The sequence below is a fragment of the Trichomycterus rosablanca genome, chromosome 1 (assembly GCF_030014385.1).
Source record: "Trichomycterus rosablanca isolate fTriRos1 chromosome 1, fTriRos1.hap1, whole genome shotgun sequence".
Lineage (NCBI taxonomy): Eukaryota > Metazoa > Chordata > Actinopteri > Siluriformes > Trichomycteridae > Trichomycterus > Trichomycterus rosablanca.
In genome coordinates, this window is record NC_085988.1 from 80,175,325 (window position 1) to 80,196,836 (window position 21,512).

The 21,512-nt window shown below is 40.9% G+C and overlaps 1 protein-coding gene across 1 annotated transcript in view; it reads right to left on the reverse strand.

Moving 5' to 3' along the window:
- Positions 1-21,512, reverse strand: part of iqsec3a (IQ motif and Sec7 domain ArfGEF 3a) — a 210,187-nt gene that overhangs the window by 42,972 nt on the left and 145,703 nt on the right. Inside the window, exons 5-7 of the mRNA XM_062996481.1 lie at positions 20,295-20,456; positions 10,702-10,824; positions 2,146-2,312 (exon numbers count right to left, since the gene is read on the reverse strand). Coding sequence (XP_062852551.1) covers positions 2,146-2,312; positions 10,702-10,824; positions 20,295-20,456 — 452 coding nt within the window. The remainder of the gene's footprint in view (positions 1-2,145; positions 2,313-10,701; positions 10,825-20,294; positions 20,457-21,512) is intronic.

The window sequence follows — 21,512 nt, forward strand, 5'->3', positions numbered from 1 at the left end:
GGCTACGAGCTCAACCGACATTTTTTGCTGACGGCATTAAAAAGTTGGTACGACGCTGGAAAAATTAATCAGAAGGTGAAGATGTATAAAAAAAGTGATGTTATTTGTTTTTGAAATTCTTAATAAATAGAGTTTTAAAAGTGTGGAAACTTTTTGAAGAACATTATTTGTTTACTCTACTTAACAGTCTGATGAAAATCTTCATTTACGTGCACGCTACAAGGACTCCAAAATGAGGTGCATATGTAGAGCACCGCTTAGTATACATGTTACCATGACAACAAGCATCATGTGAGGCCAGTCAGAGTAAAAGGAGCAGCAGGGTTTACATTTACGTTACCTGGGTTTTCAGTTAGTGTGTTTTTATTGCTTAAAAATATGCCGAACTCAGAAAACATTTACTTATTTACTTATTAGCAAAGGGGCAATAGAAAGATCTCATGTCCTGCAACACTCCAAAGCACATGAGCTGGATGCCAAGCCCACCGCAGATGACCTGACACCTCTGGATGAAAGTGTGCAGTAAAGGCTGGTGGGAGAGACCCATACTGAAGGAATGCACAGATTATGAGTGGAAGCAAAATTTCCGTATGACACGGCAGTCATTCATGAAATGCACATGCGCAGAATGTACTTCAACTTTGCGATTAAGTATATGATCAGATACAGGTGTTTACATGGCTATTATTATCTATTTAACAGATTATTTAAGGCAGGGGTAGGCAAACCTTTTGGATCAAGGGCAACACTGGATTTAAAAATTTGACTGACAGGCTGGGCCAGTAGCAGATGGGGGGGGGGGGGGGGGACTGCAGAAATGGATGTTTATTAATAAATGAAATTAAGTTGAGCAGATAAAACATGAGATATCTCAGGTACATCCTGTCTGACATCAAATAAAAGTCAAAGTATATGTAAAAAAACTCTTTGGGGTTTGGGGTTGCACAAGGGATCTTCAAAAAGTTTCCGCAACAAGTAAACATTACCCACCTTATTCAATTTCAGAGGGCTTTAGCAAAGGTCGGTAGTGTTTGGAGTGCATTATCCAGTGGAATCAACTGAAATGCACGATATTGCACGAAAAGGTGAAACTAATGCGGTATTTAGGACAGTTCTGTAAATACTTGACGGACCAGGTTAAACAACCCGTGGCCTGGCCTGTGGCCTGTGCCCCGTAGTTTGCCCACAACTGATCTAAAGGATTACCCACCTTGTTCGATCGGATATAAATTGTATTCGAGTTGGCCTCAATCAGACTAGTCTATTCTTATTGATGTGTATAAATGGACGTGTTCTATTCTGACTGAGCTGTTAGTTGGATTATTAACAGATTACCATGCTGCATGTAAATGTGGCATGTGTCTTACCTCACAAATCATGTGGAGAGCAACTAATTATGCAAGGAAATCCTAATAATAATGATAATGGTTGGGAATGGATTGTCCAACAACCAAATGGTGAGATGTCCATATACATTAACCATATGGTGTTACAATCTTGAAATTAAACTATATACATTGTCAGTAACACATTTCTGTCAGTAGAACATTTTAGGAACGGTGTAATATCAGTATTTACAGAGATGTTTGTGAGTTATTTTATTGAAAACAACTTAGATCTGTTTGGAAAAGCCAAAGACGTGATCGTCTATACATGTCAAGACTTGTCAGAGACATATTTGTGATAGCCTTACGAGGATTTCCATTATTTTGACATCTGCTCCTTTCTATGATTGAATGATGCTGTTCTTTACATATTTTAGCTCTTTTATATGATGGGCTTTGTAAAAATACAGTCAAGTTTGCTGTGTTAAAAATATGTACACAGCACTACCAATCATCCATTAGGTTATACACTATATGGCTGAAAGTGCTGGGGCACTCTTTTAATTTTTGGATTGATTAATTGGTCTGTATAATACAGACACTATGTATAATAGTATCGCATTTTGTATTTAAGGTAAAAAAAACTCAAAATACTCAGAGGTAACCAATGTAAAAACAGAGAACATGCCAAACTGCTCACAGGCAGTGACTGGAGGTGAGGATTGAGCACAAACATGTAACGGATCGAGTTGCACCGAATGGAGGAAGAATCAGTTATTAATTTAAACCTAATGAATAGACACAGTTCTCCATTTCCTACCTCTCAGATTTCGAATGAAGTCCTCGAGCATCATCTTGCGGTCGGGTTTGATGTTGGGGCTGTACATATCTGTGTTGAGGAGGATGATGGCGAAGGCCAGGATGAAGATTGTATCCGGGTTGTGGAACTGCTGCACCACATCTGGATTGCACATGCAGTAGCGCTGACTGAAACAAAGAACCAGGAATATGATTTTAAAATATGATTCAACCTTTTATTTTTGTATAAAACTCTAGTACGTTCTGTATTTTTACTTCATCCTTCATATGTACGTACACATATGCATTTTCACTTTGTATTTGTACATACGTACATCATATAGATGAAAGTATTGAGACAGTATGGGGACACCCTTTTTAATTTTTTAATTCTTGGTTTCAGCCACCACAAGTGCTAACAGGTGTAATAAATCAATGATATCAATGCAATTATATGCTTCTAATTTAGCAGCAACAGTTTAAGGAAGGCCCTCTCCTGCTCCAGCATGACTGTTCCCCTGTGAACAAAGCAAGCTCTATAAAGACATGAAGAAACAGGATGTCCAGCAAGTTCAGCTGTCCAGCATGTTGAAGTGTCCAAAAATATTTGTCTACATAGTGTGTGGGGCGGCACGTTGGCTCAGAGGGTAGCACAGTCGCCTCACAGCAAGAAGGTCCTGGGTTCGATCCCCAGGTGGGGCGGTCCCGGTCCTTCCTGTGTGGAGTTTGCATGCTCGTGTGGGTTTCCTCCGGGTACTCTGGTTTCCTCCCACAGTCCAAAGACATGCAAGTGAGGTGACTTGGAGATATAAAATTGTCCACGACTGTGTTCGATATAACCTTGAGAACTGATGAACCCTGGGTAATGAATAACTAACGTTCCTGTCATGAATGTAACCAAAAAGTGTGAAACATGACATTAAAATCCTAACAAACAAACAAACATAGTCTGTGTACATGTCAAAAGACATGATGTACACAAATGTAAAGTGACCATACAGTCTGCACTAAAAGCATACTAACAAAAACACAAACGACTGATTACTGGCAACACCGCAGTAGATAATAAAAATAATGCAGAGAAATAATAAATGAAGAGCTATATAAATAAATGCATAAAACTGTAGATGTACTATCTATTATTAATGTCCACGATGAATACCCTGCATAAGACTGGACTTTAATATAAAGCAATAAAATAAAAAGTACCGCCTTTACTAAAAGTACCAGGTAGAAGAATTCACACAGCAGAACGGCAGATATAAAATCAGAGGGATTCATGAGCTTATAGTTCTGCTCATGTTGAGTGGAAATAAAACACATCACTCAACTCTTCATATACAAAATTATTCAGCTTTTCTTCATCACTTAAGAACATATTATATATATAATTTTCTGCTACTTTAATTGTGTTGTGGATTAAAAAAGTCATAAAACAAGTTTATTTAATCATAATAATAACCAGTTTGTATAGTTCTAAATTCTTTATTGCACAATGTATTCAAACTAGGGATGTCCCGATCCGATCTCACAGATCGGGATCGGGGCCGATCAAGGCATTTTTAACTGATCGGAAATCGGCTTTACTAATGCCGATCATAACCCGATCTTTTGTTTTACATCAGCATGTCCGCTGTCCAACAGTGAAGTGTAATGTCTGCAATGTGAGCGTTTCACGAGGCGGTAGGAGCTGTCTTCATTACTGTACAATTTTACTGTTTATATGGTGTGTGAGTCGAGGATCACTCCGGTTTACAAAACAATAACTTTTAATCCGAGTATGAAAACTTCAGGACCATAACATACAGCTTTTACGAGTTTACGTGTTACAAGACTGAACGACATCGCAGTATCAAGCACTCTGATTGGCTTAGTTATGTAACCGAGCGTCGTAGCGATGCACTCGCTTAATAAAGAAATAAAATACACGGTATATTCACAAATTGTCGGGAGCAAAACACTTTATTAACTTATTCTGTTCCGAATAGCGGACAGCCAGAGCCGAGCACGCTATCCCATGCACTATGGAAGCCCCAAAGGGTCAAAACACACTCACTTTGCGTAGACCCGTCCATCAAACCATTGTCACAATACAAGCACTTTAAGAACTGGCTTTCCTTCATAACAAAAGAGTGACTTTCCATTTTATTTTGGTATTCAGGTTTTACTGTAATGCTGTTAAGTAACTTATTTGTTTTTTTATATTCAAGTTAAGCTGCTACACCACTTGTGAGTGGAGATTTTTGTTCATTTTTAGTGTATCACTGCATTAAACAGAATTATGTTCTTTGAATCTAAAGTTCAAAGTGAAACTGTAATTATCTCACTTCATTTTTACTACAATGCTGCACTAGGTTTGTTTACTTTTATTTTGTGAAAGAACATTAAGCAATAGCTTGGATGCAGGCAATTTTTTTCCTACAACACTGCAGAGCTATTCAGTTGTTAAACATATACATTGGATTAATTTGAATAACTATAATGTACTTGAAGTGTGCACTGTGTGAACAGTATTATCTAGTTCTTATCTAGACAATATCTAGAAAAGTATCGGTTTGAGAATCGGTATCGGATCGGGATCAAAATTAATGATCGGGATCGGGATCGGGAACAAAAAAACGTGATCGGGACATCCCTAATTCAAACCCTTTAGGTGCCTCCTGTTTGCTTTAATAGATAGATAGATAGATAGATGGATGGATGGATGGATGGATGGATGGATGGATGGATGGATGGATGGATGGATGGATGGATAGATAGATAGATAGATAGATAGATAGATAGATAGATAGATAGATAGATAGATAGATAGATGGACGGACGGACGGACGGATGGACAGACAGATAGGCAAAGACAGTCAGATAGATAGACAGACAGAGAGATAGATAGATAGATAGATAGATAGATAGATAGATAGATAGATAGATAGATAGATAGACAGACAGACGGACGGACGGACGGACGGACGGACGGACGGACAGACATATAGACAAAGACAGTCAGATAGATAGACAGACAGAGAGACAGATAGATAGATAGATAGATAGATAGATAGATAGATAGATAGATAGATAGACACAGACAAGACAGACAGACAGATAGGTAGACACAGACAGACAGACAGACAGATAGATAGATAGATATATAGACAGACAGACAGATAGATAGACAGATAGAAAGACAGACAGATAAATAGATATATAGACAGACAGACAGACAGACAGACAGACAGATAGATAGATGGATGGATGGATGGATGGATGGACGGACAGACAGACAGACAGACAGACAGACAGACAGATAGACAAAGACAGTCAGATAGATAGATAGATAGATAGATAGATAGATAGATAGATAGATAGACACAGACAAGACAGACAGACAGATAGATAGACAGATAGAAAGACAGACAGATAGACAGACAGACAGACAGACAGACAGACAGACAGACAGACAGACAGACAGACAGACAGATAGATAGATAGATAGATAGATAGATAGATAGATAGATAGATAGATACTGACTGAGCTCAACCCTGCTTAGTTTCTGAGATCGGACAAGATCAGGCGTTCTCATTTACAAGCTCTGCAATGGATTGTTGCTCTGTCTAGTGTTTTCCTCCTTTGAATCAAGTGTTTCCCAGTGAAAACAGACCAGCCGTGACCCCGACTAGGATATAATAACTGGTGAAAATAAAATAAAGGTGGAAAATCAGAGGATCTGTCTGTAAATCACCACAATCAATTGTATATCAGGGTAAGGATATAAAATAATAGTTTAGGCATTTTGAGTGTTTCCAGGCCAAAGTGGCCTTTAATCATTTTAAGATGAAAGAAAAGAAATGAAAGAAATGAAAGCTTGAGGGTTAAAACCATATTACAAATTAAAGGGAAGCCTCAGTTAGGAAGCTTTATGGTCTTCACACCACATCACGTACTGAAATTGTCCTTAAGTTGACACCTAGACCCTGGGGTCCTTGAATAAAACCAGCTTCACTAACCTTTGGTGACAAAACCTAGGCAGCATGGATTTGAAATGGACAGGACAGGAGGTGATCCCTCATTTAGCCTCTCCTCCTTGGTTACTGTAGAGGACACGACCAGGCCGGCGGCACCGCCCAGACTTCAGAGCCTCCAAAGTCTCCAAAGTGGTGTACTAGAGCATTAGACCACCCGAGTGCCCTAAATTGGCTACTCTAAATTGCCCCTAGATGTTTGCGTTGCTTCAGTGTGTATTCCTTTCATGTTTGTAGTGTTTCCCAGGTGGCACCAGACCCACCGTGACTCTGATCGGAATGAAGTCGATGAATGAACACGCTGACTTGCTTTTAATGCACAACGCACAACAAAAAGCATCTTATAAATGAAGAATGCGAGGTTACGGTGGAATGACACTTTCATGGTGAAGAATTTCTTTAGGATTCTCTTCTGTGCTAAAGTGCTGTTGAATTTTTGATGAATCACTCAGCACTTTCAGGTAGGTGCACCTCCATCCAACCAACCCCATAAGGCCAGAATCTGTTCATCTGGATCACTGGAGTTTACACTTCTTTTTCTCTTTCCTTTTTGCATCATCTCAGTTTGGATATACTCAATTCCCTATGCCAGTGTATTACTTCACTGCTCATGTCAACACCTCAACCAGACAGTAGGAGTCACAGGGTCTGTCCGAAAACTTAGTAATCTCTTTACATAGACACATTTTACGTCACCCTACACTCCCAAGAAGAGGGCATGTCTAAATCCTTAGATACATTAAAATGCTGCCGTATGAGGTGCCTTTATTCTGAGTGATAATCTGACTGAATAACGAGGGAGCATCTGATGCTTCCTTAGTGGTGAAGGCAGTCCCAGCATTCAGTGCGGCACTACTTTTTTCACAAAAATGGCAAATATGGCGGACGAATGCAGAGCAACCAACAAAGTTGGTTAAATTTGAGTACTGTAAATTTTTATTGATTTTTAATTTGTATAAAGGTGCACAAGTGTCGTTTATTAGTAAATTCAGGCTCGTCAGGGACAGTTTAACTCTTATCGGTACACAGAGGAAGATGTTAGCTGGCATGCTAGTGGGCTCTGCCGCCTCAACCTGTTGGTCTGAATGGCCTGAGGCTAACTGTGTTAGCTTATGACTAGTTCACACTACATAATTTTTGCCCTGATTTTCACTCTCCGACTGGTCGGCGCTAGATTTGCCGGCTCGGGAGCAACTCGGTGTTCACTCGGCGATCGAAACTCGGCTCTTAACCGCTATGTGTGAACTACTCAACAACTCGATCCGAGCGGCTTGCCGGCCGAAGAGAGATATCTAGCATGTCAAATATCTGGATCTGAGTCGCCCAACTGGCAATGAGCGCTATGTCGAACAGCCAATGAGAACGCAAGATACGGGGTGAGGGGAACCGCAGAGGTGGGAAAGGAGCATAATATAGTTTATATCAGAATACATCGGCACAATCAAGTTTTACAGTATTTCTGACCTTATTGTTCTCTACAAAACATAACACCAACGCTTCATTGCAAAAATATTTATTAACATCCAACTCACTACAGAACAATCCATGCTGGCCACATAGCCAAATCCACTCAGATTCATTTATTTTTCTCTTTGATTTTACGCTGCACATCAGCGCACAAACTTTGATCGCTCGCTACTTGTTGATGTGCATTTTTGGACGTGGTATCGTTAAACCCCTCGTCATTTCTCGCGTTTGTTTTCGTGACAAAACGTAGTTTGGGAGACCAGAGAAGCTCGCCTGCGATTCCAGTTGGTGATAGATGGTGTAGTGTGAAACCCCCTATTGCCGATCAGTCGTGTAGTGTGAAAGCCACACCGACTTGAAAGACTCACGATTAGACAAAGAGACAAAGAGATCCAGTTGTGTAGTGTGAACTGTACAGCGACCTGATGACTTGGAAAGTCGTGTAGTGTGAACATGGCATTAGTAAGCTAAAACTGAGGTGATGTTATCGCCGTAATCTCTGTCTAAGTAGTGTGTCCAAATAATTTGCCTTTTAGGTTCGATGTCTTATTAGAATCCTCTCTACTGAGGCAGCTGTCCAGGTAGGCAGTAGGCAGCAAGGCAGCTCACAAGATTTTCAGACAGACCCATTGTTGCGTTTCCTTCCCTTTCCTTTTCCTTTCCTTTGTGCACACACACACACACACACACACACACCACATTTTAGGACGTGAATATTATGTGCACAGCTCTTATACAGATGTTGGATTATATTCCGTACGAGTCTGATGATCTAACCTGTTCGGATCTGTGACTCATTCATCAGTCGATGGTTTGCACAGCGCTGATCTCTGCTTTCATGCTAATGAGGAATATGAAGAGTTGGCGTTCACGCGAACTCATTTATTCACTCATTCATTACGCGAGCAGCTGCTTTAAGCCGTGTGTGTGTTTTTTCAGATCAGTTTATTTATCTCTCTCTGCTCAGCTGATCATCTTTTTAAGGGAGGTTTTTGGCTAAGCGGTGAAGATGGCAGTGGGGGCGGCGGGCACAGACAGACGGGGTTATGTTATGCAATCATGGTTATTTATAAACCGGCCCGAAGCACACACCCAGAGACATGCACTACAGCCTCGGTTATGTCACCGTGGATTCTGAAATGGCCATTAACCACTGAAGGAGTCAAATATAATCATTTTTATTTAGTGGCATCCACATGAGAAAATAAATAATTTGAACTTTTATTCAAGTGATTAAGACCAAGAGTAAAATGTAGTGGTCATGCAGAAATGCTCCTTGTTGGCATTTTTTCCCAATTTTCCCATATCCAATTACAAATGCATTTTGCTTCCTCTACTGCTGCATACCCAGGAGTGTCGTGAATAACACAAGCCCTCTCGGACACGTGTGCAGTAGCTGAACGCTTTTTTTCACCTGCACATTCATTTGGGTTCATATGGAGATCCGTATCACACACAGAGAGTCACGCACAATCTTCATTATTCCCTGTACCTGTGCAGGTGTCACTGACCAGCCAGCAGCAGTTATGAATCTCCTTTGGCATTCCACCCTTCGGACGAGCCAATCAATATCTGTGTAGGTGCCCCCCACAATGCTCTTTTGACTAAATATGGACAATTATTATTATTATTATTACTATTATTGTTATAACAGGAGACCAAGGAGGGCTGGACCTAATGCTCATCCCCTCTTGCATGTGTGTAGTAGCCAACCACTTCTTTTTACCTGCCAGAGATGGGTTCACACTGCGATCAGTGATCTTGGGATCTGTATCGTGTAAGGAGAGTCACATACTGCTCTCCATTATTTATTATTCACCCTATCTGTGCAGGCACGTTTAACCAGCCAGCAGAGGGTGCATTCGCAGCAGTAATGAGGAAACACCTTTGACCTTTGAATTATTTATTGTTTTATAATTATTTATTTATTTATTTATTTATTTTGGGGGGGGGGGGGGGGGGTATAGCTAATAATATATGACCCATCATGTGACATATTTAATTAATAAATGTGAATATACACCAATGAGGCATAACACTATGACCACTGACAGGTGAAGTGAATAACACTGATTATCTCTTCATCACGGCACCTGTTAGTGGGTGGGATACATTCGGCAGCAGGTGAACATTTTATCCTCAACGTTGATGTTAGAAGCAGGAAAAATGGACGAGCGTGAGGATTTGAGCGAGTTTGACAAGGGCCAAATTATGATGGCTAGACGACTGGGTCAGAGCATCTCCAAAGCTGCAGCTCTTGTGGGGTGTTCCAGGTCTGCAGTGGTCAGTATCTATTAAAAGTGGTCCAAGGAAGGAACAGTGGTAAACTGGCGACAGGATCATGGGTGCCCAAGGCTCATTGATGGACAGGCTGGCCTGTGTGGACCGATGCAACAGATGAGCTACTGTAGCTCAAATTGCTGAAGAAGTTAATGCTGGTTCTAATAGAAAGGTGTCAGAGTACACAGTGCAGCACAGTTGCAGGGCTGTTTTGGCAGCAATATTAGGACATATTAGGTCATAATGTTATGTCTGATCGGTGTAAATATACATAGAGCAACTTAAACTATTGTTTTCATGGTCAAAAGTTAAATAATGTTGTTTAACTTGTTGATAACTTATTGATTGATGCTTGATTGACCACAGCTTTCAACATCTCTGTAAATATACAGTAAACAGGGTTAGTTTGAATGCATCTAAGTAAGTACATAATACAGCAGCCTCTTTACAACGGTCAGTAAGAAAACCCAGGCAGTCACTTCATGCTGGAAGAAAATTAAGACATCCAGATAAATAAATATGTTTTAAGGACAATCTAAGCAGTTTGCAATCCAAGATGTAAACATAAATAAGTGTGTGTGTTTTTTTTATTTTTATCTATTTGTATAAAATTTAATGAAATTTTAAAGCTGTTTTTATAGCAGCTGGATCAGGTGGTGACCACTGCTGTTTCACACTTCTGTTCTTATCTTGGCAGTGCATATGGAGGCGACAGGGGTACTGAGTGTGACAGGGTCGCAGAACTGTGTGTGTGTGAGTGTGACGGGGTCGCAGAACTGTGTGTGTGAGTGTATGTGTGTCTGTGTGGTCTCACCTGAACGCTTCGATAAGTCGCTCCACCTTTTGTGCCTCTCCCTGTACGCGAATGTGAGCCTGAAACTTCCTCAGAGCTTCGTCCAGCTCCATCCCCGAGAAGTCCATCTCATCCACCACACAACTACAACACAAAAGAGAGAATGATCAGGACAAGAAACAAAAAAGCATTTTTAGCATTTGGAGCTGTACCAATGCCACTTTCTGTCTAAATCATAAAAAAGACAAGTGGGGCGGCCAGGTCGCGCAGCGGGATAATCCGCTAGCACACCAGTGCTGGGGTTCTGATCTCCGAGTTCAAACCTAGAAAATACCGGTCGGCTGGACGCCCCCTAGCGGGCGTAATTGGCAGTGCCTGCAGCAGACAAAATTGGCCGCTAAAGTCTGTCGGTTGGGTAAAAGACCAGACTGAAAGGGGACGGGGTCTTCAAAGCTGTGCAAGGACCCTGGTTAGTAGCCCGAGGCACAAGTACAGAAAGTAGAGAGGCATGGAGATCAGTGTGTCGCTCTCTGTGTGCGAATACTGGCCTCACCGAATTCACAGAATGTGTGGGCAAATAAGAAGCGGTCGGTGGACTGTGCCCACTTCAGAGGAAGCGTGAGGCTGGCAAAAATACCCTCCTCGAACACAACCGGAGTCTCCAGCAGTGGAAGATGAATTGACTACGCTAAATTGGAAGAAAAGGGGAGAACATGCATAAATAGTATAGAAAAAAAGACAAATGACCTGCATACACACATGAACATCTGAAGGTATACTGTATTGTATGCAGAAATTATACCAAACATCTGACTTGTAACCCAAGAAATGTCTTTGCCTTAGCCAATATCGCTGAAGGAAGCACGCATACATGTGGACGCTGCTGTACTGTATACAAAGGGTCTGTCTGAAAACCTAGTGACCTTTCTACATAAACACATTTACGTCATCCTACACTCCCAAGAAGAAGGCATGTCTAAATCCTTAGATACATTAAAATGATCCTACTGAGGCACCTTAATTCTGAGCACTAATCTGACTGAATAGCGAGGGAGCATCCGATGCTTCCTTAGTGGTGAAGGCAATCCCAGCATTTAGTGCGGCAAGTTCTTTTTAAATGTAAATAAATGATTGATTTTTTATTTGTATAAAGGTGCACAAGTGTGATTTATTTGTAAATTCAGGCTCGTCAGTGACAGTTTAACAATTTTTGGTACATGGTACAGGGAGATGTTAGTTGGCGTGCTAGCAGGTTGTGCCACCTCAGCCCATTGGTTTAAATGGCCTGAGGCTAACTGTGTTAGCTTAGTAAGTGAAAACTGTGGTGACGTAATCGCCGTGAATTGCTGTCTAAGCAGTGCGTTTAAATAATCTGCCTTATAAGTTTGATGTCTTATTAGAATCCTCTCTACTGAGGCAGCTGCCCAAGTAGGCAGTAGGCAACAAGGCAGCTCACTAGGTTTTCAGACAGACCCATAGTCGGAAAGTTGGCCATGGTGAGGTAGGTATACTTTAGGCATAGACAGACAGGTGGGCACTGCACTGATTCTGCTGCCAGCCTTCAAAAAGATGTCCAAAGTGTCCTCTTTAAACAAATAAGTCTTCTTTTGAACAAGGCAATGCCATGTAGTACTTCCTTGCATACAGTTTGTGGAGTCATCTCTTTGGCTTTAGGATGTAAAACTCCTTTCCAAATGCAAGCTGCTGCCAAAAACCTAGAAAGCAAGTCAATATGCAGAGCTAGAAAGATGATCAGAAAGGGCAAGTTGTAACCTAGTGGTTAAGGTACTGTACTAGTAATCCAAAGGTTGCTGGTTCTAGCCCCACCACTGCCAGGTTGTTGCTGTTGGGTCCCTGAGCAAGGCCCTTAACCCTCAATTGCTCAGACTGTATACTGTAATGTAAGTCGCTTTGGATAAAGGCGTCTGCTAAATGCCGAAAATGTAAATGTAAATAATCATGGTGGCACTGGCTACCATCTGCTTCAACTCTTATATCCAAAGTGACTTGGATTATCACTGAATACAATTTGAGCAATTGAGAATAAGGGCCTTGTTTAGGGTCCCAACAGTGGCAACTTGGTGATGGTGGGGCTTGAACCGGCAACCTTATGATTGCTTTTTCAGTACAGCAAACAACTGCTTCTTCTAAAAAGATCTAAAACTCTTTCCCCCTTTGGTACTATATTGGTTGCTTTTTATCCAAAGCAATTAAGGGTCAAGGGCCTTGCTGAAGGGCCCAACGGTGACAACCTGGCAGTAATGGGGCTTGAACCAGCGACCTTTTGATTACCAGTCCATTCCCCCTTACCGCTGAGCAAACACTGCCTCCTCTAAAATGAACTGAAACTACCCCCCCCCCTTTGGCACTTTATCGGTTGCTTAAGCCTCTAAAACTCCTGTTGATCAGAATAAAATATACGCCTTCAAAATCTTTCTTCCTGAGCAACTCCTTTTAGCTTAGTTAGGGGTGTAAAACTCCTCCCGACCAAACTGCCCCCTGCATAAACCCTAAAAAAGCAGAGGGAATATCCTGTAGATTTGGATTCTCGTACTTTAAGCTCCACAACAGGCAATAATTAAAAGGAATTATGAACAGCTCTAACCGGTGCTGCACACACACACACACACACACACACACACCTCTTTCACCCTGAGCATTTCCATCCTCATCATTTCATCATGATAGTCTATTCCTCCATGACTCTCAATTTCAGAAAATCCATCTGCTGGGCTTTCATCCCCTCACTGGGCATGGAGTGCGAATAAGAGTGTGTCGTCACCATCACCTCCACTCAGATCACACCGAGAGCCCTGAATAGCTGAGCGCTGCTCCTCTGGGTAAAGCTAAAAAGCATATCAGTGTAGCCAGATGGCACTTTACCCAGCGGAGCAAAACCACAACACACTTAGATTATCCTGAAAATCTTAAGCTTGTGGTCTCTGCAGTAGTCCGAGGTACTCGATTCACCAGGAGGTTTTTAAATGTAAAGCAAGGCCAGAGGAACGAATAAAACCTTTCATTAAAGTCACATCCGGTCTTTTTTGGATTCTTTTCTCCAGCATAAAGACCAATCAGGCAGCCATCATTTACATTTACAGCATTTAGCAGCTACTCATCCAGAGCAACATACACAAATGATCATGTTATTTATTTATTTGTTTATTTTAGGATTTTAACGTCATGTTTTGCACACTTTGGTTCAATATCAAATACAGTCATGGACAATTTTGTGTCTCCAATTCACCTCACTTGCAAGTCTTTGGACTGTGGGAGGAAACCGGAGCTCCCGGAGGAAATCCACACAGACACAGGGAGAACATGGAAACTCCACACAGAATGGACTCGGACCGCCCACCTGGGGATCGAACCAAGGTGACAGTGCTATCCACCGAGCCACCGTGCCGCCCCAACTGCTCATGTAGTTTGAAAAATGGGTCATCGATAGTTTTTTAAACATACACACACACACTTTCTTTTGTTTGACTCTTTTCTACTTTTTCTGTTTTCGATCTACGTATCTGTCCTGCTGCTCCCTCCAAACCTCCAGAGCTTTGAGACTTTTCTCTCCTTCAAAAAGTTTCCGCACTTTTTAAAACTCTATTTATTAAGAATTTCAAAAACCAGTTACATCACTTTTCTACATCATCACCTTCTGATGCATTCCTCCAGCGTCGTACCAACTTTTTAATGCCATCAGCAAAAAATGTTTTTGGTTGAGCTCGTAGCCACTGATGCAGCGCTGCTTTCACATCATCATCACATGAAAATCTTCTTCCCCTTTGAAGCTTCTCTGAGCGTCCAAAAAGGTGGAAATCAGATGGCGCTAAATCCGGACTATAAGCATCTCCTAGTCTCTCAGACAACCAATTACAGATATTTTTGAAAGTCTTGTGAGAAACCTTCTACGTTATATCTGAAAAGATCACATAAAGCTCATTGTATTAAAATACCATGTGATTTTTAAATGGGATGTACAGAAGGTTACAGTATATTTGTATATACAGTGGGAAGGGAAGACTGAGAACACTCGTGAACATGCTTTTATCCAAGAAGATCAAGAGTGCTGACTGACATGGACTTTCCTTCTTTTTTTTAACACTGGAAGAGACTCAGCTGTCCGTACAACCAGGAGAAATACATTTCATCACCTGAGTGCAAATACAAAATGGTTTCATTCTTGTATTTTTTGTCTAGAGCAGTGGTCCCCAACCGGTCTGTGGGTCATTTATTACCGGGCCGCACAGAAATAATTTTTGTTTTATTGACAATCACACTCTGAAAGATGTTATTTTGAAAGAACGGATTCTCTTTTAATAACATCCGTCTGTTCCTCTTGACAAGTTTGACACGTACCTATTTTAGTCACGTGATACCAAATATCCACACGCTGGCTAAAATTAGCAAAAAAAAAACTCAGGGTTCCCACTGATTTTCCATCACTGGTGAGTAGTATTGCTATGATTGTGTTTTTTTATTATACTCGTCGTATCATTTTATTTTTAATCCTCCCGCCCCCGCCAGTCCATGAAATTATATCTTATATGAAACTGGTCTGTGGTGCAAAAAAGGTTGGGGATCGCTGGTCTGAAGGAATAAATTAAGCTAAATCAAGTTGACTTGTGACTACAATGGTACGAGGCAAGAATGTGGTTTAAATAGTGCTTTAAGGGAACAGTGAGGTAATATGGGAAACGCGGTGATAGCAAGGTCGACTGAAGAACCTGACGTGACTAAATTCTAAATCAGATACAGGGATCTGATGGTGGACAAAGAAAACCTGTCAGAAGAGAGTAGCAGTAAACCAGTTTTAGGGGGACAGACTGAACAAGCACCGGTGTGGCTTTAATGGAACAATGGTTGAATCCTTTGATGTTTTAAAGATGGAAGGATCTGCAACATGAGCCAAGAATGATGACTGGGAAAACCACTCCAGAGTTTCTCAAATTCTCAGAGGACGTAAAAACTCCAGGGTTACTGCAAGACCATTTTACATTCCATATTAATCCTCATGATTGCCAGCAAATAGTTGGAAGAGTTTGGACACTGGTAGACTACTGGGTAGAGCTTTGGGCTAACATTTAGAAGGTTATGGGTTTGGTTTCTGGCTCTGCCATGCAGCCAGCATTGAGCTCTTAAACAAGGTCCTTAACCCTCTTAGCTCTGGAGACACTATACAATGTCTGACCCTGCATTCTGACCTGGGGTGGGGTGTGTAGATATGTATATAATGATATATATATAAGACAAATAAAGGTGTTCCTTGATTAGTATTTTGATTTATAATTAAAATGAGTAACTTTGCAGCTGTATTGGTTATTGGCTGTATTGGGGCCACGTATTCCTTGGGTAAATGATGCACGTGTGCCCAACCATCCACTGGATTCAAAACAGGATTCATCAAGTCAGTCAATCTTCTTTTACTGCTCTGATATCCAGGTCCAATTTTAGCATGATGGTGGACAGGAGTTTCAACTTCACAGCCCAATACACAAGTTAAGAGATAAAGAGAAACTGTGTGTTGTGACACATTTCTTCATCACTAGCAATAAAATTACTTGCAGTTTATGCCACATTAGTCCTTCTGTTGTTTCATACCAGATGCCTTAATGTCTTTGTGCACTCAGTGGAATCAATGGGTCTTGACTGCCCATCATCCTGCCGGCGGCTTTTGGTTTGTCCCACCTAGGATGACTCTCAGTGGGTGCTATTTATGGCTACCTGTGAGCACTCCTTACTGTTTCGGAGATACTTTAACCCAGACATCTGGCTAAAATTATTTGGCCCTTATTAAACTCACTCAGGTCTTTAGGCTGTGCAAATCTGCTGCATTCAACATGTGAACTATGAGTTACAACCATCAGTGTAACTTTTTCTGCCTGTGCCGTCCACAAATGTTATGAAATTTGCATTGGCATGCATATTGGGGGTGGGGGGGGGGGGGGTATTGTTTTTACCCATTACTTTACATTACAAGTATGTGTAGATTTTATACTTATATTTGCAAGTATAGAGAGCCTGGACTACACCCTTGTATACCTACCCTGACTATATTAATCCCCCAAAAACCTGTGCATTTGCAGAAACCACCCACATGCCTTCACAAGGACAGAGAGAGAGAGAGGGAGAGAGAGAGAGAGAGAGAGAGAGAGAGAGAGAGGATGTATGAGTAGTGTATCATTCACTGTGTGTGGGTATGCAGGGGCTCAGCTGCTGCTGCAGAAGATCTCATTAAAAGGTGCCACCGCTCTCTGAAACCACGGAGAAGAAAACAAGCCCAAATGAACATCTCCAGGTCACAGAGGCATTATTCTCTATTGACTGCCTGTTGCATTCCATTTTTATTCAACAACAACAAACACACATACACACACACACACACACACACAAACACACTTTTCCTTCCGTTTGACTCTTTTCCACTGTTTCTGTTCTGTATCTGTCCTGCTGCTTCCCCCAAACCTCCAGGGCTTTGAGACTTTTCTCTGAACTAAAGATACATATACTGTATATAAGGAAGGCCCTTTCCTGTTCCAGCATGACTGAGCCCCTGTGCACAAAACAAGCTCTATAAATACATAAAGAAAAGCTCAGTTTAAAGAAACTCCAGTGTCCTGCACAGAGTCCTGACCTCAGCCCCACTGAACAGCTCTGGAATTAACTGGAACATCAACTGAGACTTTCTTGACCAACATCAGTACCCAGCCATACAAATACTCTTTTGACTAAAAAGTATTGTATTAAGTATAGCTAAAAGATCACATAAAGGTTGCTCTATTTAAATACAATTTGATTTAAAAATAGGATGTACAACAAGATCACAGTACATTCACAACATTAAAACCACCTCCTTGTTTCTACACTCACTGTCCATTTTATCAGCTCCACTTACCATATAGAAGCACTTTGTAGTTCTACAATTACTGACTGTAGTCCAGTTGTTTCTCTACATACTTTTTTTAGCCTGCTTTGATGATTCCCAGCACTGCAGGGAAACTGACATGGTGGTGGTGTGTTAGTGTGTAATGTGCTGGTATGAGTGGATCAGACACAGCAGCGCTGCTGGAGTTTTTAAATACAGTGTTCACTCACTGTCCACTCTATTAATCACTCCTACCTAGTTGGTCCACCTTGTAGATGTAAAGTCAGAGACGATCGCTCATCAATTGCTGCTGTTTGAGTTGATCATCTTTTAGACCTTCATCAGTGGTCACAGGACGCTGCCAACGGGGCGCTGTTGGCTGGATATTTTTGGTTGGTGGACTATTCTCAGTCCAGCAGTGACAGTGAGGTATTTAAAAACACCATCAGCGCTGCTGTGTCTAATCCACTCATACCAGCACAACACACACTAACACACCACCACCATGTCAGTGTCACTGCAGTGCTGAGAATGATCCACCACCCAAATAATACCTGCTCTGTGGTGGTCCTGTGGGGGTCCTGACCATTGAAGAACAGGGTGAAAGGGGGCTAACAAAGCATGCAGAGAAACAGATGGACTACAGTCAGTAATTGTAGAACTACAAAGTGCTTCTATATGGTAAGTGGAGCTGATAAAATGGACAGTGAGTGTAGAAACAAGGAGGTGGTTTTAATGTTATGGCTGATCGGTGTATGTATACACAGCAGAAGGGGAGGTCTGAGACCACATGTGAAAACACATTTATTCTAATACATTGTTTTTCTTCCACTGCAAAACCTTAAAGCACTACTTTAAGATCCAAGAAGATCATGAGTGCTGACTGGTAGCGCTTTTCCACCAAAAGAACTATGGTTCTTGAACTGGTTGTGTTGGGGTTTCTTTGAACTATGGTGTTTTTTAGAGGCCTGCGTTTTCACCAGTTTTTGGGAACCAAGCCTGCGTCATCAACGATGGGCGCTGCGCCAAAAAAGTAGTAGTAGTAACACCAGTAGTTACATGATGGCGGAGCGCGTAGTTTACCTGTGAGCATTTGTGCTGTTGTTTTTAATGCAAAGAGCATCAGTCTAGCTATTGGTGATAAGAAGACGTAGACGGCGACTTCGTTCCTCGTGTTTGTCGCCATTGTTGCTTTTTTTTGTGCATTCACATGAGAAGCGTTTTGTGCTTCGCTCTCACCGCGGCCCTCGGCGCAAATAGCAAAACATCACTAAAGTTCCATGTCAGGAACATCCATTTGTGTGAAATAACAATCAAACCCAGTCTAAAATACAATACATGTATCTGTGTTTAGCTGGATTTACTTCACATGTGGTTGTTATGCAGCTCGGGGTGCTGAGAATCGGAGTCGAAAAAGCTTAACGTAAAAAAGCGTACCGTGGCTGAATGAACTAAAAGTACTACATAAGAACACTAAACTTCTCTCCCTTATTACTGGTTATAAGAGCTCTGTACTGCCCAAATTCCTCACTCGTTGTTTTAGTAAAGCAAGCCACGTTAAGCTTTATTTTTCATGTTAAGCGTTGTTCGTACGCCATATCACACAGTTCATCTATTTTGAGATGCTTTGAAAATATCAGCGGCAAACTGGCTCAAAATTCAATCAGGTGAACTTTAAAAGATGGAAGTGCAGTGTCAAGCTCCATAGAAAACAACCCAGCAGCGCTTTAGCAGCTTCTCATGTGAAAGCACCCAAACCTCTACACAAAAACAAGTATTCTGTGGTGCCAGATTAGAACGCTAGTTCGCTGTCTGGAACCTCTTAATTTTCAGTGGAAACACGTGGAACCGGTTCAAAATCGAATTAGTGAACCGGAACCCTTCCACGTCAGTGGAAAAGGGGTAGAAGTGGACTTATCTTTACAGTCACCTAAACTAAACTTCAGCAATAATTTGTGGAGGCACTTAAAGAGAGATAAAGCAGAGCATTTAGTGACATCACAAAATGTTCTTTGGAATATTATGAAATTATCTTGGCATAACATCATCATCAGAAGTCCATGCAAGCTTAAGTGCATGCTGTTGTTACATTAACAGAGGGAACATACCAAATACCAAGAAGTGAACATACACCAATCAGCCATAATATTAAAACCACCTTCTTGTTTCTACACTCACTGTCCATTTTATCAGCTCCACTTACCATATAGAAGCACTTTGTAGTTCTACAATTACTGACTGTAGTCCATCTGTTTCTCTGCATGCTTTGTTAGCACCCATTCATGCTGTTCTTCAATGGTCAGGACCCCCACAGGACCACTACAGAGCAGGTATTATTTGGGTGGTGGATAATTCTCAGCACAACAATGACACTGACATGGTGGTGGTGTGTTAGTAAGTGTTGTGCTGGTATGAGTGGATAAGACACATCAGCGCTGATGGAGTTTTTAAACACCTCACTGTCACTGTTGGACTGAGAATAGTCCACCAACCAAAAATATCCAGCCAACGGCGCCCTGTGGGCAGCATCCTGTGACCACTGATGAAGGTCTAGAAGATGACCAACTCAAACAGCAGCAATTGATGATTGAAACATATGGACTACAGTCAGTAATTGTAGAACTACAAAGTGCTTCTATATGGTAAGTAGAGCTGATAAAATGGACAGTGAGTGCAGAAACAAAGAGGTGGTTTTAATGTTGTGGCTGATCAGTGTATACTGTATATAAACCATCGCTGCATTACTACTTACTCCAGAACGTCTTTGTTGAAAGGCTTCTTGCTGTTGCCGAGGAACTCTCCAATCATTTGACGGCTGAGGCCCTTCCTCTGCAGCAGGAAGTGGGCCACACCTATGGGCGTGTCAGGGATGAAACCACGAGAGATGAGGAACTGCAGGCCTTTATCTGGATTTCTGTTCAGGAGAGAAAGAGACAAGGTAAAAAATACAGCATAAGTGTGTGTGGTATGTTGATGGCAATTGCAGTTAGGTTGTGATTCTATTTACAGTCTCTTCTATAAATCCAGCTGTGGGTCCTTTTTTTGAATAAAGTGCCCTGCTGACCCTCCTCTTCCCTGCTTTGGTGTGTTTTGGGAGGTAAAATAAAAGGCAGTATAAATCATCTGCTTAAAAGTGAAGCACGTGCAGGCAGTAATGGAGGGACGAGAGCACCAGTGGAAGACTTTTGGGAGATGAAAGCACAGCAGGGTTTCGGTGGAGGATACTTCACAAACGGTACCTAAAAGCACTGGGGACGAATCAGTGGAAAATCATACATGGGACAATAGCAACAAACATGCACGTTTGCTTTAAACTGGAGGCACATTTTACTATCAGTCTGTTTATTCTAGGATCACTTAGCACTTTCACAAATTGGTTTATACGCTGTTAGGTACATTTTCTGTTTGGTCAAGCTGAGTTGGCAGAGGCTTTACTGACCCTGAATCCATGTGTATATATTTAATTTCAGCATGTCTGAAAGTCACATTAGAATATTTTAAGCTGGTAAATGACCTATTGACCCTGCGAAAAATGGTGCCCTTCATTAATGCTTGCAGGGGCTGTAGTTTAAAGCCTCCCAAAACTCATCTAAGATGGAAAAGTCAGCAAGGCTCTTTCCTCAATAAATAAATAAATAAGTGAAAAAATAAATAAATGAATGCATAAAAAAATACATTAATTGATAAATACATTAATACATTAATTAATTAATAAATTAAGAAAATTAATAATTAATAAAATACATTTTAAATAAATAAATACATAAATACATAAATAAATACATAAATAAATACATAAATAAATACATAAATAAATAAATTAATAAATACATACATACATAAATACATAAATAAATACATTAATTGATAAAATAAATTAATTAATAAATTAATAAATTCATTAATACATTATTTAATACATTAATTAATTAATACATTAGGAATATTAATAATTAATACAATACATTTT